We start from the raw sequence: 23,865 nt of genomic DNA, 5'->3' as shown, positions 1-23,865 counted from the left end.
CCATCTACCTTTTAAAGGTAGATCAATGGCAGTCTTTCTGACTTTCGTGATCATTAGTGTGTTCAGATTTTCCTGCTCCTGAGTTGGTTTTGAGAATTTGCATTCTGCTAGAAAATAAACCTTATCCTCTAGATTTTGTAATTAATTGTCATAGCATTGCATATAACATTTGCTCACAGTTGTTTTAATCTTTTAATGTCTTTGGCTATACTGCCTTTTTCATTAAGATGTTTCATTCAAATGTTACACATTTTGTTTTGTACTTTTTTGCCTTACACTAGCTAGCTAAAAGGGGCATATATTTCATTGATATTTTCAAAAAAAGCTGTTTCAGAGTTGTAAATAAAGCTACTAACTTATTCTTACTAAGTACAATTTAAAGCTCTTTTTTCAGGTGTTTTTTTTTTTTTTTAAAAGATTTATTTTTGTTTATTTGAGAGAGTGAGAGCGCAGAGATGGAGGGCTTGATCCCACCAGGACCCTGAGAGCAAAATCTGAGCTGAAGGCAGACTCTTTTTTTTTTTTTTTTAAGATTTTATTTATTTATTTGGCAGAGAGAGATCACAAGTAGGCAGAGAGGCAGGCAGAGAGAGAGAGGAGGAATCAGGCTCCCTGCCGAGAAGAGAGCCCGACGTGGGACTAGATCATGACCCGAGCCAAAGGCAGCGGCTTAACCCACTGAGCCACCCAGGCACCCTGAAGGCAGACTCTTTCTTAACTGAGCCATCTAGGTGCCCCTTTTTCAGTCTTCCCATTTTAATAGTAAAACTATTTTAGAAATAGAAGTACTTTTCTTGTAAGAACTTTAGTTACTCTATCTGGGATTTTAATATCAAACGGTCTTGTTATTTACTAGATAACTTTTCAGTTTTTAATCTGTGTGATTCAGGGGTTACCTAGAAAAAAGGCTTCTGCATTTCAAAGATATATTTTTTGGGGGGGAGAGATGTGTAATGAAAAGTCATTTCTGATGGTGATACTAGATTTACTTATTTTTTTAAATACATAATCTGTGTATCTATATATATCTAGTAAATTGAGTCTGATTACATTATTGAAATAGTCTGTATCCTTGCTTATGTCTGGTCTACATAGTCTGACAGATTTAGGAAGGAGTTTTTTACAGTATCCCCTCTATGGCTGTAATTTTATCAATTTTTTCTTTTTAAAGTCTCTTAAATTTGTTTTGGTGATACTTGCCTTGCAGCACATTTTCCCCTGGCTTTATGTATTTCATAGCTATGTTATTTACGCAGATATTTATGATTTTTCTTTTGTATTGAATGTTTTTATATTATATGCTTCTCTCTTTTGCTTTACCTAGTAATAGTCTGTTTCATCTAATATTATTTTGACTAATGCTTATTAAAAACTGAAGGGCCTGAGGTTTTAGCCTTCCTGAAACCTGACAAGTTAGCCTGCCAGTTTGATGGATTCTGGCAGAAACCAGAATTAGACAAAGGACTTCTGATGTTACTACTTATAGCAATAGCCAGACTAATCAGCATTTTCTTGTGCTCCTTCCTCTATCACCTCCACAGGGTGTTGTGAGAAGGACTGAGTGGTATCTGCACACTCAGTAAGTTGTACTGCAGAAGAGGAGACCTGAGCTTAGGTAGGGAACCTGAATCTTTCATCCTGGGAAGTAAGCCGTCTGCCCTTGGCTCCAGAGGACACTGTCTCCATCTTCTGAGGCTGTTTGCTCTACGAAAATCACTGAAAAGAGAGCCTGAGACATGCTGAGACATGAGAGACCCATAGAGAATTGTTTCCCAATAATTTCTTTTTGTTTGCATTCACCTGCTGACTTTTAGCTCACCTTTTTTGTGTTAACTGTTTTTAATTTTGTGTTTGAATAACATGTTTGCCGTGGTCCCAAAGCAAAGAGGCACAAAGAATATCAAGTGAAGGCTCCCTCTCACCTCAGTCCCTCAGTCACCCTTTCCAGGAGCAGCCAGTCCTACCATTCTTGTTACCCTTCCAGAAATACTTAATGCTTATGTAAATATATACACATAATCTGCCCCCACACTTTTTATATGGTGATACCATGCTTTAGATGGTTCTGAACTTCAAGTTTTTTATTCATAATATGTCCTGGAAATTATTCCAAATGAATCTCATGGTTCTTTACAATTACCTTATATTTTATAGGTGGGTGAGCCACAGTTGATGAACCAGTCCCTTATTGATGGATGTTAAATTGTTCCCGGTGTTTTGTATGTGTATGAGTAGGTCTGTGGGATACAGTCCTGGAACCCTTTGGTCCATGATGTATGTGAATTTGTTATTTCTGATAATACTTGGAGTTTTACCTTCAGTGTAGTGCTGGAGTGTATTTTCTAGTATCTCAGTTAGGATTTTTGTAAAACTGAGATTGGACTGGTGTGGGGGTAATCTTTTTTGAGTCTTGGAATCAATGTTATGCTTGCTTCAGAAGAAATCATTTAGATTTCCTTTTTCTATGCTCTGCAGCTGTATAAATAGCATTCAAATCATCTGAACTTCAAAGGTTTGGTATAACTCTCTGTGGAAGTGTCTGGGCCTCATGCTTTTTGAGGATCGCTCTAGGACAGCTGTCTCTGATTTCTATAGAAATTGATCTGTTTGGATTTCTGCCTTCAGTCTGTTTTGCTTCTTTAAAGTAGAAAATTACATATTTCATTGCTGTGTATTCTTAGCAAATAAGTATCTTAAGGATTTATTTTCTGCCAAAATGTGATATTTTCTCAATTTTTTCTTAACTTAATGTATCAGTGTTTGCTGTCTTTCACCCTTTTTATTATTGGTCGTAGATACCTTTGGGTCTACCATTTTTTCCTATTCTAAAATTCATTTCTCCGGCTTTTAAAAATACTTATTTTTTCTGATTTCCTTAGATGTGCTTTTCCTTGTCTACTGGGAGGTATTAATTAGTTTTCTTTCGTTCTTCCTTCTTTTTTCCTTTCCTTTCTTCCTTCTTCCCTTTCCATTTTTTTTTTTTTTAAAGATTTTATTTATTTATTTGACAGAGAGATCACGAGTAGGCAGAGAGGCAGGCAGTGGGGAGGAAGCAGGCTCCTTGCCAAGCAGAGAGCCTGAGGTGGGACTCGATCCCAGGACCCTGAGATCATGACCTGAGTCGAAGGCAGAGGCTTAACCAGACAACTGAGCCACCCGGGCACCCTCTTCCTTCCTTTTTCGTAATAAATATGCAAGGTTGTGAGTTTTTCTCTTACAGATTCTGATATATAGTATTTTTAACACTGTTACTTTCTTCTTGTTGTATAGATATTGTATATTTTGGGGATCGCTTCTTTAACTCAGAAGTTAAGTGAGAGTCTTTAAATTCCCAGGAGTTAGGTGCCTTTTTCTTCCAGTTTCTCTGTTTGTTTTCTAGTTTTACTATATTATGATCAGAGGATGCTCTCTGTACTATTTTTGTATTTTAATTTACTAAGTTATTTATTTATTTATTTATTTATTTATTTATTTATTTATTTGAAAAAGATTTTATTTATTTATTTGATAGAGATCACAAGTAGATGGAGAGGCAGGCAGAGAGAGAGAGAGAGAGAGAGAGCGAGCGAGAAGCAGGCTCCCTGCTGAGCAGAGAGCCCGATGTGGGACTCGATCCCAGGACCCTGAGATCATGACCCGAGCGGAAGGCAGTGGCTTAACCCACTGAGCCACCCAGGCGCCCCTACTAAGTTTTTCTTTGTGGTTAAATATGTGGTAATTTTTGGCGAACATTTTCCATATTCATGTTCAGTTTAAGGTCTTCCATATCCATCTTGTTTCTCACTTGATTTGTCATGGATTGAGGTGAATTTACGTTTACTGCTGATGTTTCTGTTTTTATTTGTATTGCCTGTACTTCTTTACTTTATAGAATGTTGCTATGATTTTGTTACTACATAATTACTATAACGTAGGTGCAAATTGCATCTTTCAATGTTTAAAGGGTACTGTGTCTCTTGTGTCTCCTTTAATGCTTTTTGCACTATGACCTCATATGATATTGAGTATAATTCTTTTTGTTTGTTTGTATTTGCCTGATTAGTGTTTTCCTTTTATTTTCCTCTTTCATCTTTTGTTTCAGATATGGTTCTTGTGTACAATACAGGGTTAATTTTATTTGGGATCCAATCTAATCCTCCTTTTTCTTTTTTTAAACTGTGTTGGATTAGCCCATTTACATTTAGTAATGAAGCTAGTTTTAATTCTGGCATTTTATATTCTGCTTTTTGTTTTTATAGCTTTTTAAAAATATTGACCAAGTAGCCAGTTTTTCTTTGCTCCATATTTCTGCTTTAGTTAGGAAGAACTGTATTTCTTTTTTTAGAGATTAATTTCATAAGTGTAACTATAACTATATAATAACATTGATACTCATATTTTTACACACTATTAATTTCTTTGAGCAATGATGAAATATGAAATGATGAATGAAATGATAACTGCCCCCCCCTTTTTAAGATTTTGAGAGAATGAGCGGGGGGGGAGGGGCATGAGGAGAGGGAGAAACAGACTCTTCACTGAGTGGGGAGCCCCATGTCAGGCTGGATCCCAGGACCCTGAAATCATGACCTGAGTCAGAGTCAGACACTTTTTTTGTTTGTTTGAATTCAACAACTGAGCCACCCAGGCACCCCAATTTCTTTCCTTCTTCTATATCTTGATTTTGGTTATTACATTATCTGTTTACATCTAGTAATATTAAATATATTTATACTTCTGTTACTTGCTTTGTCAGCTTTAAATGATACTTTTTGACACCCAGTTATTAAAGATAATAATTAGCTCTTTGCCTTTATTTAGGTATTCAATTTATACATCATCTAATTGTAATTCTCACATTTATTTTGATTGTACAGTGAAGTGGATTCAGTTCTCACTACGGGTCCTTTTGCCTTGGCATCTCTTGATGAGCTGAAGTTCATTCTCATGTAACTCCTTTAAGAAGGGCTCATGGGAGATAAGTTTTCTAGACTTCTTGTTTAGGTGTGAAATCTTTGGGTTACACTTTCTTTCCTGGAGGGTATTATAAACATTCTTCCAGTCCTGTAGTGTTAAAAATGCTACTTTGGAGAAGTCTGAGACCAGTAGGATATTTTTTAAAATAGATTTGGGTTTTCATGGCTAGTTTCTCTTCTGGGACTCATTATCTGCTTCAAATATGCAGCTCCAATTCTATTTTCTTTCTTTTCCTTCCTTTTTGTTTTTTAAAGATTTTGAGAAGCAGGCAGAGAGAGAGAGGGAGAGGGAGGAGGAAGCAGGCTCCCCGCCTAGCATAGAGGCCGATGTGTGGGGCTTGATCTTAGGACCCTGGGATCATGACCTGAGCTGAAGGCAGAAGCTTAACCCACTGAGCCACCCAGGTGCCCCTTTTATTTCATCTTTGGCTGTATATATGCAGTTGGATCTCTTTTGTTTTCAATAGATACCATTTTTTCTCTTTGTTTTTAACACTTTCTTTCTTTGCAATTTATTTTTCTTGTTTCTGACTTCCTTTTACCCCTGTGATTTCAGGAATGTGTGCTCTTTCTTAAGCTTCTAGATACACACTGCTCCTGCTTTCTGGAATGTTCTTACTCCATTTTGTAAGTTGTTTTTTTCCTTTTCTTTTTCATCTTCACTCCCGAGCTGTTACATGTTTGTGTGTGCTCTAGGATAGGTGCTTCCCTGTAAGTTGTTTGTTTGTTTGTTTGAATTCATGGCAAATAAGTTGATTTGCTGAGACTGAGTAGTAGATCTATGATGATCTGTTACACTATTCAATATACATATTTTATATTACAGCTGACAAATTTCGTGTTGTTCTGTCACTTATTTTGTAGTTTTTATTTTACTTTGTTCTTTTCCAGCTTCTCTGGATTGATAAGTTGCTTTCTCTTCCCTCTGAATTAATCCACAACTTTTACTATTCATCTTATTCCTGTGTCGAGTACCTTACTTCAGTGTGTATCTTTCAACATATTTTTCTGTCATACTCCACCAAAATTAAGGGTTTTCTTTGTGCTTTTTCTCCCACCTCCTTCCCTTACTATCTGTAACTCTGGGATGTTATGAAACAGTTTATATTTTACATCATTAAGTTTGCATTGGTGAAATACTGTTTTTATTTTAAAAACCTATGGTTATGCTTATTTGTGATCTCTCTCAAATAAATAAACTCTTTAAAAAAAAGGGGTGGGGGAGGCGCCTTGGTGGCTTAGTGGGTTAAAGCCTCTGCCTTCGGCTTAGATCATGGTCCCAGGGTCCTGGGATCAAGCCTGGCTTCAGGCTCTCTGCATAGCGGGGATCCTGCTTCTCTCTCTCTCTGCCTACGAGATCTCTCTCTGTCAAACAAATGAATAAACTCTAAAAAAACAAAAAATAAAAAACCAGTGGTTATGATAATGATAACCATTTTAGTCAAAGTATTACTTATTCACGTTTCACTTACACATGTTTAGTTGCTCACTACGATTTTTTATACTCTTGATTTTTCTGTTTATTGAGATTTTTGTTCTCATTTTCTTTTGTTAGAAGCATTTCCATGAATAATTTCCTTAGACAGTCTTTCATGTATTATATACTTAATGAGCTGTTGCATGCCTGGATGTTTCTGGCTTACCTTTGTATAGAATACAGGATACTGTTACTTCAGGTTTGGGTTTTTTTTTTTTTTAAGTCTATAAAATTGTTCTGTTATCTAACTACTAGTATTGTACATGAGAAATCTGGCGAGGTTTCATCATTTTTCATTTTAACTTGCTTGTTCTTTACATTTTGGAAGCGTACAGGTCGATTTTATGTTTTGAAGGTTGGAATTCTGTTTTTTCCCAGGATATGTCTGTTTTAGTGTTTTTTCCACCCTACTCCTATCTCTGATTAATCCTGCTTCAAGCTTCATGAGCCCTTTCAGTTTAAAACTTGAGTCTTCAGTCAGCTCAAGGATTATTTTCTTCTAGTATTTCTTTGATTAGTACTTCTTTCTGTGTTTTTCTTGTTCTTTAGTTTATATAATTTCAGTATTAGAGCTGAATTTGTCCTCTGTGTCTTATGTTTTCATTCATGAATTTTTGGAGTTTTGTTTTGTTTTGTTTTGTTTTGAGTTACATAAATGACATTTTCTCTAGATTACTAATTTAGTTTTCTGCAGTGCCCTTTCTTCTTCCCTTTCTCTGGAATACTAAATTAAAAAATTTCGGGTTTTGGTTCTAGGAACTTCTGCTTTATAAGATTGTCTTGTCCCTCCATGCCTTGTTGGTTTCCTTCCCTTCATCCTTTCTGACAATGCTGTACTTCAGCTTGGTTTACCTTCATTCCCACTGCTGTGAATACTTAGATAGCTCATGACCTTTCTCTCTTACATAATGTCAGCAGTTGTAGAATCTGTTGCCACACATGTAGATGATAGTGTTACTTCTTTCTCTGCTAGAAAGAAGAGCCTGGTGATCATTAATTTGGCACACATGAAACCCTGTTTGTTTGAAGGTGTTAGGAAAGAAGTTTCCCTCTTCTTCCCTCTTCTTCTTCCTTCCCTCTTGGGTGCAGAGCTAGTTCTGTCTTTAGCCCAGTTTGGTGGCTTTTTTTGATTACTCAGTGTCAAAGCAGCCTGGTTCTCTTGACCCCATGAGAGTCATTCAAATACTCCTGATTGATTGCCTGAACACCTTAAGAATTGGTAGACTTTGAGCAGGCCTATTGAAAAGAAATAAACCTTACAAATGAGTGTATTTTCCCTGTCCTTAGAAGATTTGTTAAAAAGCCTTTTTATTTTTGCTCTTTCTTGCTTTCATTACATGAGGTTCAGATGAATCTAGATTTAGATTGTCCAGAATCAGCAATTAGTCACCATTATTCTAGTAATTTAGTAGTCAGGTGAAAGGGAATCAAGAAAGAAGTCTCTGTTGCCATCGTTTCCTAGCTGTTACTGTCAGAGCTCCTAGACTGGACATTTTCAGTAACTTTCCTGTGCATACATAACTTTCAATACTTTACCTGTACATAGTAATCAACCTATAAGTATTTGTTGGCAAACTCAGTATATGTCCAGTGCTTTCTTGTTGATTGCCTGATAACCTTGTCGGTAAAAAAAATCAGTACACATAACAGAAAACAGGTCTGAGCTTATCTGAATAGTCATCAGTCTGCAAAGTGCCCAGGTCACTGAAACAACCACCCCCAGGTTTGGGACATTTTCTCTGTTCGTTGGCTGTTTCTTTGTCACTTGGTGTTTTCTGTGATCTGCTGAAATCTGTTGCTTTATCAGTTGTTCAAAAAGTATTTATCAAGTACTTACAGTGTAAAACAGTATGCTACGTGCTAGAGGAAGCAGAGTGCACAGGGCTTCCTCCCCTCCTGAATTTACCGTCTTCATTAGAGGCTGCAGAGTATCCACTGCATCTGACCACATTCTCTTAATTGGCTTACACAGTATCAACATGGGTTTTTATCAGTCACTGTTTTTGCAGAATGAGACATTTCACTTAAAAACCTCAATTTGCAGCTGCTTGAAACACATAACCTCTGGCCACACTGGGGCCGTTCTTCTTCTTCTTCTTCTTCTTCTTCTTTTTTTTTTTTTTAAGATTTTATTTATTTATTTGACAAACAGAGATCACAAGTAGGCAGAGAAAGAGGGAGGAAGCAGCCTCCCCGCTGAGCAGAGAGCCTGATGTGGGGCTCCATCTCAGGATCCTGAGACCATGACCTGAACCGAAGGCAGAGGCTTTAACCCACTGAGCCACCCAGGCGCCCCTGGGGCCCTTATTCTTATACGGCATTCCCCTAGAGTAGCAAGTGCCCCCGCCCCCCTCACCATGGGACCTGTGCATCAGTTTGTTGCAATTACCTCTTCATCCTTAATACTGAGACCAGATTCAGCTGGCATTCATCATCACAACTGTGCTCTTCCTTTTTCTTACACAAAGATTAAAAAGTTGAGTTGCTTGAATGTTTTCTGGTTATCCTCCCTTTAGGCATTTGAGTTTGTGACCTTTGTATGGTACTTATTAGCCTACTAATTGTCTTTCAGCCTCAGGAGAACTGGCAGGACAGACGTGCTTCAGCTTTAGTCAACATGAGCAGTAGACATACACATTGTAATACTCCTTCTCAGATTCATTCTAACAAAATGATGGAGCCCTAGTTCCATAAATCTGATAATTCTGACATAATATGTATTTTTTCCATGCTATAATACCATTTGAGTTGATATTTTTCAGTTTACTTCAAGAATGCTCTAGTAAAATTTTTATATTGTTAATAGCTATATTTTTTTTTTTAGAACATCTTAAATTTTTAATCCTTTCTTTACAGGTTACCTAGACCACTTTTGATTAAGAAAACTGTAGAAAGTTAGTAACTGCCACAAGCAAACGCCAAGTGGCGGCACTTGTCAATTTTCCACAGAGTCCTGCTTTTCGGGGTTTCTGAATGCGCTGTTCAGGGTCTCCGCTCACACTCGGTGGAATCGGTCGCGGCAGAGTTTAGTCCACAGGTCGCTTCTCCCTGTATTTCTTTGTAAACTCTTCAGCGTTCTTACAGAATTTTTTACGGTCCTTAGAGTATTCTTCAGCTAGGTCAGCCCGAAATGGGTGCTCGGGCTGGGGGTCGTTCACCAGTGCTATGAGGGACGGGATTACTTGGTCGGTTTTGGTTGCTGGCTTCCAGTTTTCAGCACTAATTACTGGCAGACAGACCTGCCCCTTTTCATCGATGTTTGGGTGATCTTTGTTTTAAATGTGATCTTCGGTGGTTTGAATGGGTACTCTGCTGGAAAGTTGATTTCGATTCTGAAGGCCCCCTTATCATATGGAGGGTTGTCAGGAACAATAAGCCCTTGCCAAGTCAATAAATTAGCTTCATCAACCTGGATGTTACGGAAGTTTTTCATTCCACATTTGCGGATTTCTTCAAGCTCCTTCATCAGCCTCCTGCTGGCCGCCATCTTGGATCTGGTCTAAGTGTTTTAACATTTTTGTTTTCACATTTATTAGCTCTTTTGTTTTTAATCGTCAGTATTAAAGACCATATGAGATGAAGGTATTACGACCTGCAGTTTAGTTGAAGAAAAATGAGGCTTAAAGAGGTTTGCACTTTGTCTGAAGTCCAAGCATGTTATTTTTTCTATGGGACTGTCTTCTCCCATTTGTACTGTCTCATTAGATCTTCCCAACAATCTTAAGAGACAGGTGGAGCGGGTTCCATCATTTCTTCAGATTGGAGAAAACAAACTCAGAGGAAGAATCCTTTTCTTGCTGGTGGTGACATAGCTAATCTTCAGAACTTGCCTGGTGCTTGCCAGCTACAGTGCTAGACATTTCACAGGTCTTACTTAATTCTTACCACTCCCCTATGACATAGGTATTGTTATTCTCATATTGCTAAGTAAGTGGAAGAGTTGGAATTTGAACCTAGAACTGTGTATAAATAACAGGGTTTTTTTGTTGTTGTTACATCCTATTACCCAGGTTGCTTAACTTTCTCTGTATTGCTATTAATAGCCTACATTATAATTTAACACATTAATCTAATTTTAAGCGTACACAATAAGAAATGAAGCTTGAAAATCAGCCTTTTTGTATGTTTAGGACTGGTGTTTTTCTCTCTGCAGTGATTCAAAACAAAGGTGGACCAAATTTAAGTTTAGTTCAAAGTCTGTATTTTCTATTTTTGTATGTGTTCAGCAGTTGCAGAATATTCCTTTACTTTTTAATGTGGATAACTTGTCTGAGAAAATAACTGGTTTAGAGTTTACAAGTCAGTGTGTGTGTGGGGATTTTGGTTTATTGTTCATTTGTGACGGAGGGGGCATAAGAAAGTTACCTTGATTTGAAGATTAGGGAATAATTTGGTAACCTAATAATTTCTTGGGTGACTTGTATGACTTCTGGCAGTTTGTTATATACCTAATTTTATATAATACTCAACCCTAGCTAGTCTTTTTTTTTTTTTTTTTAAGATTTTATTTATTTATTTGACAGAGATCACAGTAGACAGAGAGGCAGGCAGAGAGAGAGAGAGAGAAGCAGGTTCTTTGCTGAGCAGAGAGCCCAATGTGGGACTCAATCCCAGGAACCTGAGAACATGACCTGAGCTGAAAGTAGCGGCTTAACCCACTGAGCCACCCAGGCGCCCCCTAGCTAGCCTCTTAAAGTAAGTTAAGAACAAAAGGCCTAAGAAAGCTAAATCTATTTATTGAGTCTGTGTTCCTTTTGTATATTTTACCTTTTAAAGTCTTTAGTGTGGGTTCCATTTCATTCCACTTACATTTTTATTTTCTTGGAGAAGGTGCCAAATGTCTGTATTTCCAAAAATATTTCCAGGAATACACATTTTTCCTTAAAAAGTCATCAGAAGAGTCACAAGTTCTATCCACTTTTAAAGAAATAGTCTTAATATTAAATTGTTTCTAACAATACAGATGAAAAGTAGCTGTGTGTTTAGTCAGTTTTCAGTTATATTTAAAGACAACATTGATGTAGTAATGATCAGTGGCGTCAAGGCAGAGGAAGCCAGCAATTCCTAGTTGAACCAGTGTCTAAAAAGGATAAAAGCAGATGTTGACCATGAACTTTGAGTTTTAGGCATTTTAATAAAGGTCATTCCCATGTTTTTATTTATGTATTTGTCTTATAGTGAAAATGGCAGTTTCCCACTGTTAAGTATAATTTCTAGTTCCCCTTACGATATTTAAGTACAGTAGCAGCTCACGGGATCTATGTTAACTTTGTCTTTTAAGTCCATTGGAGATAAATTTATTTCTGAAAGTATTTATTAATAAGCCCTGTGAGCCCCTATTTTTCATTCTTTGAGTAATTGCTTCTTACTAATGTTATGAATTTTTTTAATTCTTGATTTTTCTAGGGATTATTTCACATTTCAGCTGCTTTTGTTTTCTACTGCTATCATTGAGGGTTCAAGAACAAAAAATAAGTCTTCAGGTAACATGCCTGATCATAGTAGTGCTTGGCATTGTATTTGCTGAAAAGATCATATATCTGTTTGGATGCTTGATCTGAAAATAAAGTTGTGATGATTATGAAATTTTCGCATGGAGTTTTCTGGGCTGCCTCTAACAAATTTGGTCTTATTTGTTCTCTTTCTTTTCGAAAGGGTTTGTTGTTTTTGTTTTTGTTTTTGTTTTTGTTTTGGGCTGTCTGCTTTTTTTTCATGTCTTGATCTGCAATAACTATATGGATATGTGCTTGTACTTGCTAAATATTTTAATTTTGCATATTTGGCTGCTTGAATTTTAAGTAATTTTTTGGGCAATGCAAAGTAAGAGCTTGAGGCTATAAGTGAAATAGCAATCTACAGAAGTTTTTAATTAGTTTATAAATGTATGTTGCTTATCTATCACATTATTTTCAGGTGTTGTATTTTACTAAAATGAAAGAAAGTTTAAAATTCAGTTTTTCAGTTATGCTGACCACATTTCAAGTGCTATTTTCAGGCCATATGTGGCTAGTAGCTTTCAGTTAGGTAGCACAGAAAAAAAGACTTATTTCTGTCACCATAGAAAAGTTCATACAAGGAAGTAAGCAGTAAAGTGTAAGCTCATTTCTGATACCAGTTTTGACAGCTTAATCAAGCTCCAGATGATAAAGCATATGATCAGTCTTGAATATACTTCTTCTAAATACGTAGCCATCTCTCTCTTGAGTATTTCATACTTAAGGTAGCCTGAAACAGGTCTTTTGCTTCACTCTTTATGCTATTTTAAAGTGAAATTGTTTCTTGTAGCAAAATTCATGTAGTAAACGACTTAGCCTAAAATTGAATCCTAATCCTAGAACTTAGGTTAGTAATTTCTGCTAAGTTACTTTACTTCTTCGAGCCTCAGTTTCCTTATCTGAAAATAGAGGTAACATTAGTTACGTCATAGGATTAATAAATAGAGAATGTTAACTATATGTAAAGATACGTAACAGAGGGGACATTTATAGTACTTTTAAATATAGAATGAAGCCAGAACATTGAGAAATCGGGCAGTGTTGTTTCATGGACTTTTTCCCACCCTTGAAACTATAATAGGTCTCTAGAAATGGATAGGTCAAGATTATCCCGTAGAAGTTTCTGGTGGCCATGGAATTATTAATGACATCATGTGAAGTTCAAAGAACTACAGTACCAGAATGAGGAGAAAAAAGATAGAAAAATGACCAGCTTTGTTTTTGGGGAAGTCTGAAAAGTACTTTCTGAAAAAAAATGGTAATAACAATGAATATTTTGTATAATGTTTCAATAATTTGGATAAAGTTTTCCACATAATTCTTTCTTTCTTTATTATTGAAAAGATTTTATTTATTTGACAGAGATCACAAGTTGGCAAAGAGGTAGGTGGGGGTGCAGGGGGGTAGCAGGCTCCCTGCTGAACAGAGAGCCCGATGCGGGCCTCAATCCCAGGACCCTGGAATTATGACCTGAGCTGAAGGCAGAGGCTTTAACCCACTGAGCCACCCAGATGCCCCTTTCACATAATTCTTTAAAATATCCTCTCTATAATATTTTTAGTACCTTTTTTTATACCAATATTAAAGAAGACTAAAAGAAAACTCAAAAGTTGAGCAACATTTTGGAGGTTACATATCTAACTGGGAGGATAGAAATTCCTATTTTCAACTTTAAATCTTATGTTCTTTCAACTTTATCATACTGTACAATTGATAGCAGTTGTGTTTCTGAGACAGGTGTAGATTTCAGAATCTCTAGGGATGGGCCCCATGTATGTATAATTTACTTTCTTCTGTATTGAGATAGAATGCCTACCCAAGTAATTGTGGTGCCCACCTTAGTGAGAAAACATTGCTCTCTTCCTAGTTTAATTCTTCTTATCCGGTATCAGTATATTTCAATTAATGCCCACACCATATGAATAAGACAAAAAAAAATGAGACTGATAAACAGTACAATGATTTAACTTCTGGTGTTCCAAATGTTTAGGTAGGACAACAGCAACATTTGAAAAAGCAGCAAAAGTGTAGTTTCCTATTAACTATCTTTAGTGCCTCTGGTTTATAAATGCTTGTGGAGAGCTGGAATCCAGATTAGCTAACTATGGAAGTTAAGTCTCTTAGTGTTCCTTTCTCTACTTCTCTAATAACAATTTTGACTATTAATAGTCTGCCTTTGATGTATTGCAGTACTGAAATGTTGACTAAATATTGCTTATAGTATTACCTTTGTGAATGACACTGACTAGCTAAAGATTTTTAACATTTTTTTCCCCAGCTGTCTTCAGTGTCCTGGATTTAGTGGTTTTTCCCAACCATATTTAACTCTGAATGTTTCCCATTACCCAGCTCAAAACTCCTTTGAATGGAAGGACACTGTCATAATGGGATGGGAGAGGGGACTATTCTAGCAAACCCCCATGTAGGCAAAAATGAACCATGTTGCATAGTGAATTTTAAATCTGAAAATTACTCATTTGCTATTTGAGACAGCAACCCAGGTTTTGCAGTGAATGAACTGTCTTTTGACTCAGGGTTGCCTATCAAAATGCAGTTTGATTACTGGCTGTCATCTGTTCAGGCCACCTTTTAATTTTCTAAGCAGAGATCGTTTCACTTGAAGCTATTTACAGTTAATATAGGTGGCTTCTGTATTGAAATTTGCTTGGGATGTTGTATGTAGGTAGACCTCTCTTAACACAGAATATGTAGTTTTGATTATTTTTCATTACTAGGGCTTAGGGAGCTTACGATTAAATGGCTGACTTTAATATAGCATTTTATTTATTTATTTATTTTTAAAATTTTTATTTTAATATAGCATTGTAGATTAAACTAAAATGATTCTTTTTAACTTAGTACCTGCAAGGCATAGCAGTATATTCTTAAAATAAATATCATTATTGTTAATTATATGCAGATTATATGTCTTTGTTGTACCAAAAATAAATTTACTTAAAAACAGTATAAAACCAAGACCTTTGAGATACTAAAATTTTCCCAAATCAAAAGATTTTTAAAGACCTATTCTAATAAAGAATTGAGATTTGGTCATAGGTCACCATAAACTTTTCTGTGAACAATACATTCAGGAGCTTATACTTAATGATACTCAGTTCTTTTCATTTAGTGCTGACAATCTGTTACATAGTAGCATGTGGCAGAAATATGATAGTGCTTTTTCTTTATTTTTTAAAAGCTGATCTGTCTCCTTTTCTTAAATAAGATAATATAGAGATTATATGGTTCATTTTGATTTAAATCTAGATCCAATAGTAATATATTCCAAAAGATAGAAAATGTGATATCATATTTCACCAATTCTGAGACAGTCTTCCTTTTTCATACTTGAACAGCTCTGGAAAATGAGATGCATCTTAAAGTTGATTTTTTGGTCATTTTAAATTTTTTTTTTTTTTTAAAGACTTGGTAAAAAGTGTCTTCTCTTTTTTTTTAAAGTTTGTTGTATAACTCACATTCATTGTTAACGATGTGGTGTTATCATGGTATATCTTTGCAGTGAAAGAAGTTGATGCTCTGAGAATATACTATTTGGAGTTACAGGCCTTTACTAAGATCTTTTAGTGTCTCCTTCACATCCTCTCACTGCTGTCATCCTTAGTGTCATATGCAAAACTGAAACAATTAAGCAATGGGTTTGATGTACGTTATTCAAGGGAAAATAATCCATATATTGAGGGAGTGCAATGCTTCTCCACTACTTTCGAAGGTATTTTCTCAAGAGTGGCTTTTATGTGTTAGAAGAGGCAGCCAGAAAGGGGGTGGAATGCCTGGAAGGCCCTGTTTTCTAGGGTAACTACAGCTCCTAAAGCCAAGTTGGAGGATTGTGACTGGTGTTAAGTTGCCTTGATAGTGAGGTGTTTTCCGTAAAGGCAGAAAGATTTAGGTTTAGATTTGTGACATGGGTGGAGCCGGTGGAGTGGCATCCTTTTGTGGGTTCCAGTATACCAATTAACAGCCACTGATTGGGTTTTTTGTTTTTTTACATTAAACTTTTTACATAAACATTAATCTGTGGAAAGCGATCCAGAACAATAAAAGAAAATGGAGATCAAGAGAAGGAAGGAAAGACTTGGGGTCAGGGTTTTGGGTGGGTAGAGTAGAGGTAGAGGATGGGACCTCCATGGTGAAGAAGAGAAAAATGGGGATAAGATTCTAGAGGGGGGTGTTAATGAGAGCATTTTCCATTTACCCGGCTTTACTTATCCTGCTCAAGTTTCTGATTGTCATACATAGGCTTATGAACTACCTAGTAGTTGGCTAAAATCATCCCATCCATATTCCCTGGATTCTGAATACAAAAATTTTTCTTGCCAAGGCCTTTTTCTGTAGAGGTTGCCCTATTACCCCCTCTAGTCTTATGGGTAAATGATCTGTCTGCTGGTGTAGACCCGATAGAAATAGAGTCTGTGTTTTCCTCCTAATGTGCTCTCAAAATGAATAACTGAAGGACGAACTGCCTCTTAGAGAATGCATTTTCTACAGGGAACAGTTACAGGTATACGTACAATTAAGTTTGTTGGTTTTCATAGGAGGGGTGGGAGAACCACCCAGATAATTTTAGGAACTTAACCTTGCACTTCCAGCGTTTAGATAGAGGTTGGTGTAGTCTTTTCTCCAGCCTATTTGATTTTTATTTCTACGGATTTAGTTACTTGTGGTATAAATTCATATTGTTTTCCTGCTTTAGTTTTCCCTTCTCTACACTTACTGAGTATACATTCTCATACATTTGGCAGTTTTTCCATACTCTTTAGCAGTGGCATGTTTTAGTTCTTCATCATTTTATCTGGCTAACATACTCTGTTTTTGGCAAGATCCTTTAAAAAATTGAGCTTCAACATTAAAAATTTAAATTTTTAGTATAAAACATCAATTGAGCGAATCCCCCCCCCCCTCGCCAAAAGGAGTTTTCACTTTGTAAAGGGTTTTACTGTAGCACTATTTTAAACACTCTGCAGGACCCTCTGAAAGCCAGTCTAATTGCTCCCTGGCATGGCCAGGCATTGTTCTAGAAAAGGAGTAAGAAGAATTGTTGCATATCTGAAATCCTTAAGTTTCCAAAAGTCCCTTTCAGAGTCTACACAAAACTTTACCTTTTTTTTATTTTCTTGAGTTAAGCAGACCTTTTTAAGAAGTCCATACTCAGGGTGATTTCTTTAGCTCACCAATTTTGTTATTTTAGAATTTTAAAAATTATAATAGTATTTTCATATCTTTTCAGCCACATTATACTCTTAAGTTTTTTTTTTTTTTAAGCTATCTTGGGCATCAAATTAATATTGATTAGTAAGAGAAGGAAAATGAATTCCAAATTGCAAATAACTGACTTGCTGATGAAGTTTTATAGCAAAGTCCTTTGCAAGTTGGAGGATTCTGCACTGTTCTTGCTTACTGTAATGCCTCAGTGAAATGTAAATGGAAATAAGATTCTGTCTTTAAGTAAAGGTAAGTATTATTCACTGACTTGTGAATAGTATTTCAAATACATGTTTTATGTATTTCTGACAAAATATGCCAAATATGACAAAAAAGGTAAAGAGTCACCACTCTTTACTAAGTGGTGGTCCCATTAATTCATCTTTCAGTTTTATTGTCCTGAATTCACTTTCTCTTTCCTCAGAGGATGTACTGAGTAAAGATGCTGGGGAATGTGCAATATGTCTTGAAGAATTGCAGCAGGGAGATACTATAGCACGACTGCCTTGTCTATGCATATATCATAAAGGGTAAGTTTCCTTTTATGTTTACCAAGTTGATAGTAGAGTAAGAGATGCTTCTCAAAATTTCAGACATTGTTCTTAGGGCTGAAAAGTTTTCTTCTTAATTGAAACACCCTCTTTTCTTAAAAAGTAACAGCCCTTTTTACCTGCTAGAACTAAGATTTAAGCCCAGATCTGTTTGTATTCAAAAATCTACCATTTGTTAAATATCTGCTGTTACCCAGGTATTGTCCATAACAATCTAGCTAGGTAATCTCCTGTAAACCTTGTAACAATCCCATTTTATGATTGAGGGAATAAGCCGAGGGACCACAGAAGATCTATCCAAGATCACATGGCTAGTAAATGGAAGCGGTAAGATTTTAGCCACCTCTGTTTGGCTCCAACATCCATCTAGAGTCTCATAAAGTATTCTTGGTTTCAGAGCAATATAGGAAGATTTTTAGATTTTTAAAAAAAAAAATCTTTTAGGGTAAACAGAAAAAAATAGAAAACCATACATTTCAAACCAATAAAAAGAATGAGGTAAAATTTTATTTAAAGGTGTGGTTGGGGAAAAGCATAGAGAACACAATAAATAATACAAAATGAGGCAAAAATAAATCCATTATCAGTAATTTTAATCTAAATAAAACTCATCAGTTGAAAGCAGATTGAAAGATTGGGATATGCCATTGCTGAGCAATACATGTAAACATAAGCATATAGAAAAATGTGAAAGTGAAGGAAGAAATAAAAAATTATGTCTGGGTGAATACGGACTACAAGCAAACTGACAAAGCTAAATTAATATCAGACAAAATAAATCTTAACAAAAATATTACTAGTATGGTATCATAAAGGTATTTAAAGCTCAGTTTTGGGTGAACCGAAGAACATAGTCTCAAGGTAAATATTTATAGAACTGCCAGAAAAAGTGGACAAAAATGTCATGATAATGGGAAATTTCAGCACAGTTCTCATTGGCTCAAGCAGGTAAACACAAAACGAGTCAAGACCTAGAATAATCAAACAGTACAGTTAACAGGTTTGTCTAATGGATGTATGTGTATCTGCACCTACCATTTAGTACATTTTCTTTTCAAGCACAGGTGAAATATACAGAAATTAATGGTGTACTGGGCCATAAGGAAGTTTTAGCAAACTATAAAAAATCGGTACCATACAGAAAGCTAGCTGTTCTCTGACTAGTTCTATATTGGTAATAAAAGATGAATAATCTTCACACATACTATTAAGTAATTTGTAGATTAAAGAAGAAATACAGTGGAGGGGCGCCTGGGTGACTCAGTTGGCTAAGTGTCTGACTCATGATTTCAGCTCAGGGTCCTGAGATCAAGCCCTCTGTTGGGCCTCGCACTGGGAGTGGAGCTGCCTTAGGATTCTCTCCCCACTCCCACCCACCCCCGAAAAAGAAAAGAAATCATAATGGAGCTTAAAACTACTCAAAACTGAATAAGAATGAAAAACCCTTTTGACATTTTCTAGGGTGATTCTTGGAAGGCTTGTGTTAGAGTAAGAAAAAGGACGAAATCATTAAACAAGTTCTTCCTTAAGAAATTAGAAAAATGAATAAACACAAAATAGAGCAAAATAATAAAGGTGAGAGAAGAAAATAATGAAATAAAAAAGTTACACACTAGAGTAGAGACCAACAAAGCCAAAAGTTGGTTCTTTAAAGATGAATAAAATAGGCCTCATGTAGGTTTGTCGCTAGAAGGAGAAAATGGAACAGTATAGGAATGACAGATAACTTGAGAAACAGTAGAATTGAAAAATAATTGGAAAATTTTGTGGAAAATTTTACAGTCTTTGATTTAAAAATATAAATAGAACAGGCCATTTCCTTAGGAATATTACTATATTTCCAGTTCATTGTATTTTATATAATATATACTTATTATATATTATTAATTATATGTTATGATATATAGTAATTACCAAAATGATTCAAAGAGAAATAGAAAATATGAGTTGACTAATAACTATTACAAGACAAACCTTGAGAGGTGCCTGTGTTGCTCAGTTGTTAAGTAGTATCTGCCTTCAGCTCAGGTCATGATCCCCAGGTCCTGGCATTGAGGCCTGCATCAGGATCCTTGCTTGGTGGGAAGCCTGCTTCTCCCTCTCCTACTCCCCTTGCTTGTGTTCCTCTCTTCCTGTGTCTCTCTTTGTAAAATAAATAAATTAAAAAAAAATTTTTTTTTAAAGACAAACCTTGAAAAACAACAAATATTAAAAAATTAAGACAAGACCTAAAAATAGGCCTACAAAGATGGTTTGACAACAGGTTCTACCAGACATCCAAAGAACACCATGTTAACAATTGTAAACACCTCAAATAGTAGGAAAAGATTGTAGGTTCTCCCACTTATTTTATGAAAATAGTATAAACTTGATACTAAAATCATAAGATGGGACACCTGGGTGGCTTAGTCGGTTAAGCATCTGCCTTTGGCGCAGGTCATGATCCCTGGTCCTGGCATCGAGTATTGCATCAGGCTCCTTGCCCAGCAGCGAGTCTGGTTCTCCTCCTGCTTGTGCTCTCTCTCTGACAAGTCTTTTTTTTTTCTTTTTTTAAGAGAGAAGCGTTTCTTTTTTTCCCTAGATTTTATTTATTTATTTGATAGATCACAAGTAGGCAGAGAGAGAAGGGGAAGCAGGCTCCCCACTGAAGAGAGAGCCAGAAGCGGGGCTCAATGCCAGGACCCTGAGATCATGACCGAAGCAGAAGGCAGAGGCTCAATCCACTGAGCCACCCAGGTGCCCCATGACAAATAAATCTTTTAAAAATAAGTAAAATAAGACAAGTATAGGAAAGTAAATTAGAAGGCACTCTTATTTATGAACATAAATGCAAAAAATCCAAAAACATATTAGCAAACCAAATTCATCAATATATATCTAAAGTAATAATGCCTCATGACTAAATTAGATTTATGTAAAGACACTGTAAGATTAGAAAATCTAGGGGCACCCGGGTGGCTCAGTCAGTTAAGCCGCTGCCTTCATCTCAGGTCATGATCCTGGGGTCGTGGGATGGAGTCCTGCATTAGGCTCCTTGCTCAGTGGGAAGCCTGCTTCTCTCTGCCTCTGCCTGCCACTGTGCCTGCTTGTGCGCACTCTCTCTCTCTCTCTCTCTCACTCACTCTCTCTCTGACAAATAAATAAACTAAATCTTCTTAAAAAGATGAGAAAATTTATTTATATAGTATACCACATTAGTAAAGGAGAAAGACCATATTTTCTCAACAAATGTGAGAAAACATTCAGAAAAATTCTATACTTAGGAATTAATGATTTCAAAACAAAAGCAAATAATAGATATTAGATAAATTATTAAAATTAAAGAATAAATGTTAGATAAATTATTAAAATGAATAAGAGGGGTACCTGGGTGGCTCAGTTGGTTAAGTGTCTGACTTCAGCTAGGTAATGATCATAGGGCCCAGTGTTGGGCTCCCTGCTCAGAGGGCTCTCCCTCTGCTACTCCACAGACTCCTGTTCACTTGCTTGCTCCCTGTTTCTGTCTCAAATAAATAAGATTTAGAAAAAATTAATGAGAACTGAGGCGCCTGGGTGGCTCAGTCAGTTAAGCATCCAGCTCTCAATTGCAGCTCAGGTCATGATCTCAGGGTCATCAGATCAGGCCTCCCTGAGATGGATCCTGCTTAAGATTCTCTCTTTCCGTCCCTCACCTTCTGCACATATATGTGTGTGCTCTCTCTTTTGCTCTCTTTCTTTAAAAAAAGTGGGGGGGGAGATTAAGAATTTAGCAGGGTTGCTAGAATGGAGCTCAACTTGAAAATTGGTTGCAATTATATCCCAGTAAGAAAAAGGAAAATAAAACCTTTCTTTTAATAGAAAAACAACATTAACAGCCACAAAACCTACAATAGCTGTAAGCTGTGTTGAGAATATATCCTACAAAAGATACTCAAGATTTTAAAATTTCGCTGAAAGATACACAAGATTTAAAATTTGAGGTATACCATCTTGTGGATAGGAAGATTTCATGTCATAAAGATGTCACTTAACCCCAAATTGTGTAGTTAATATTATCCCATTCAAATCTCAGCTAGAGTTTTCATATAATTGGATAAGTGGATTCCAGAATACACATGAACCAAAGAGTCCATATGGCAAGAACAGTCATAGTCAGGAAGAAGAAAGTGCTGGGGGAACTTGCCCTGTACAGACACATTTTAAGACTATTAGTTAAGACAAGTGTGGAAAGGGCATAGGAATAGAGTCCATAACCATTTGTGTGTATATGAGAGTCACCATAGCACAGGGTTGATAAAAGCATGGATTCTTGGGAGTTAAGCCTTCCTCATTCAGATCCCAGCCTCTCCACTAATTCATTGTGTGATCTTGGTCAACTTGTACTTAGTTTTTCCCTCCCCCAGTCTATAAAATGAGGTGGTAGTACCAACTTCATCAGGTTGTTAGGAGGTTTCAAATGAGTTAAATTTTAGAAAGTGCTTGCACATAATAGATACTATGTAAATAAAGTAAATGAATAAAAAATTGATTTGGCAGAGGTGCTACTAATAGCAAGAGAAAGAATGAATTCAGTGAATGGTACTGAGATCAGATGGTTACTGATGTAGAAAAACTGCCAATCCTTATTTTATAGTTGAAATAAGAATCATTTCCCAACTGACTAAACATGTGCCTATGGAAATAAAAAATCAAAGTGTTAGAAAGAATGTAGAGAAATGTAGACCTCTTGGTGAGAAATAGTTTTAGGGCTAAGATACCCCCCCCTCATAAAAGCTTGAAAGAAAAGTTCATAAATTTGTATTAAAATTTAATACATTTTTGCATTGTGATACTAGAAAAAAGTAAAAGTAAACTAGACATCAGATTGAGGTTTTTTCCAGTACGTACAGCAATACTTTGTTGGTACGGTATCTGAAACAAGCTTCTCCTCCAAGAGCCTTCTGTAATGCAGTTAGCTTGTTGCGGTTGGTGAGGGGGAGGACAGTGACGGTGTAATGATACGATCTTCATACTGGTTCATAAAGAATACTCAGTGCATTAGTGTTTGCTCTGTCAAATAAAACCAGGTGAAGGTCCATATGGAAGCAGGCTGTGGGAGAACACAGTGTTGGTATACCCTGTTTCATTGCACTTCATTTTATTGTGTTTCACAGATACAGAGGGTTTTTTTTTCTTTTTTTAAACAAATTTTAAGGTTTCTCACAACCCTGCCTAGAGCAGGTCTGTTGGCACTATTTACCCAACAGCATTTGCATACTTTCTGTCTTTGTGTCAAATTTTGGTAATTCCCAGTGATATTTCAAACTTTTTCAATAGTTGTTACAGTGATCAGTGATCATGGCTCATGAAAAGCTCAGATGGTAGTTAGCCTATTTTAGCAATAAAGTATTTCTAATTAGATTAATAAAATAAGTTTATTATAAATATAGATTAATTATGAGTATTTTTCTTTTAAATTCAGTTAGCCAGTATAATAGTACATCATTAGTTTCAGATACAGAGTTCAGTAATTCATCAGTTGCGTGTAACACCCAGTGCTCATCACATCCCATGCCTTCCTTAATGCCCATCACCCAGTTACCCCATCCCCCTCTTTTCCAGCAACCCTCAGTTTGTTTCCTAGAGTTGAAAGAGTCTCTCATGGTTTGTCTCCCTCTCTGATGACTTTCCATTCAGTTTTCTCTCCCTTCCCCAGTGGTCCGCTATCTTGTCTCTTACATTTAATTTTACACAAACACACACACACGATACGTATATGCACTGGAAAACAAAAAATGATTTGACTCCTTTTATTGTGATATTTACTTTATTGCAGTGTTCTGGAGCCCAGCCCCAAGATATGAGGTGTACCTAATACTATAATAGTTTCCATCCCCCAAACATTCTTACACCCAGTTCAGTTAGGCTACGGGCTTCACTTTGGAAGTGCTTGCTTACTTCATTCTTAGTTCTCAAATTGTGCATTGGGCTTTTGTCCCCATATTAATACTAATCCTTCCTTAGTCCTCTTTTTTAAGTGATCTCTATACCCAGTGTGGGGCTTGAGCTCTCAGATCCATAGTCCCCTGCTCCACTGACTGATCCAGCCAGGCACCCCCTTCCTTAGTCCTCTTTATGTCAAGCTGACTTCACCCTCGGTTTAAAAAAAATCCTATATTTACAGTGGTATTTTATTTATCTGGAACAAA

The 23,865-nt window shown here is 36.3% G+C and overlaps 1 protein-coding gene and 1 pseudogene across 3 annotated transcripts in view; one reads left to right on the top strand and one right to left on the bottom strand.

Moving 5' to 3' along the window:
* ZNRF2 (zinc and ring finger 2) overlaps window positions 1-23,865 on the top strand; it is a gene marked incomplete at its 5' end in the record, with an annotated part of 380,791 nt that overhangs the window by 64,149 nt on the left and 292,777 nt on the right. Inside the window, one exon of one of the 2 annotated variants that reach the window (XM_082692877.1) lies at window positions 17,572-17,677. The exons of the other annotated variant lie outside the window; for it this stretch is intronic. Coding sequence (XP_082549003.1) covers window positions 17,572-17,677 — 106 coding nt within the window. The remainder of the gene's footprint in view (window positions 1-17,571; window positions 17,678-23,865) is intronic. 2 annotated transcript variants of the gene reach the window in all.
* Window positions 9,439-9,950, bottom strand: LOC309845202 (ubiquitin-conjugating enzyme E2 L3 pseudogene; annotated as a pseudogene). Its single transcript has one exon. The product of its transcript is annotated as a ubiquitin-conjugating enzyme E2 L3 pseudogene (transcript).

This window comes from Mustela nivalis, assembly GCF_964662115.1.
Source record: "Mustela nivalis genome assembly, chromosome: 12".
Taxonomy (NCBI): domain Eukaryota; kingdom Metazoa; phylum Chordata; class Mammalia; order Carnivora; family Mustelidae; genus Mustela; species Mustela nivalis.
The sequence above is the reverse complement of the archived record's forward strand: the minus strand, read 5'-3'. Positions and strand labels throughout refer to the sequence as shown.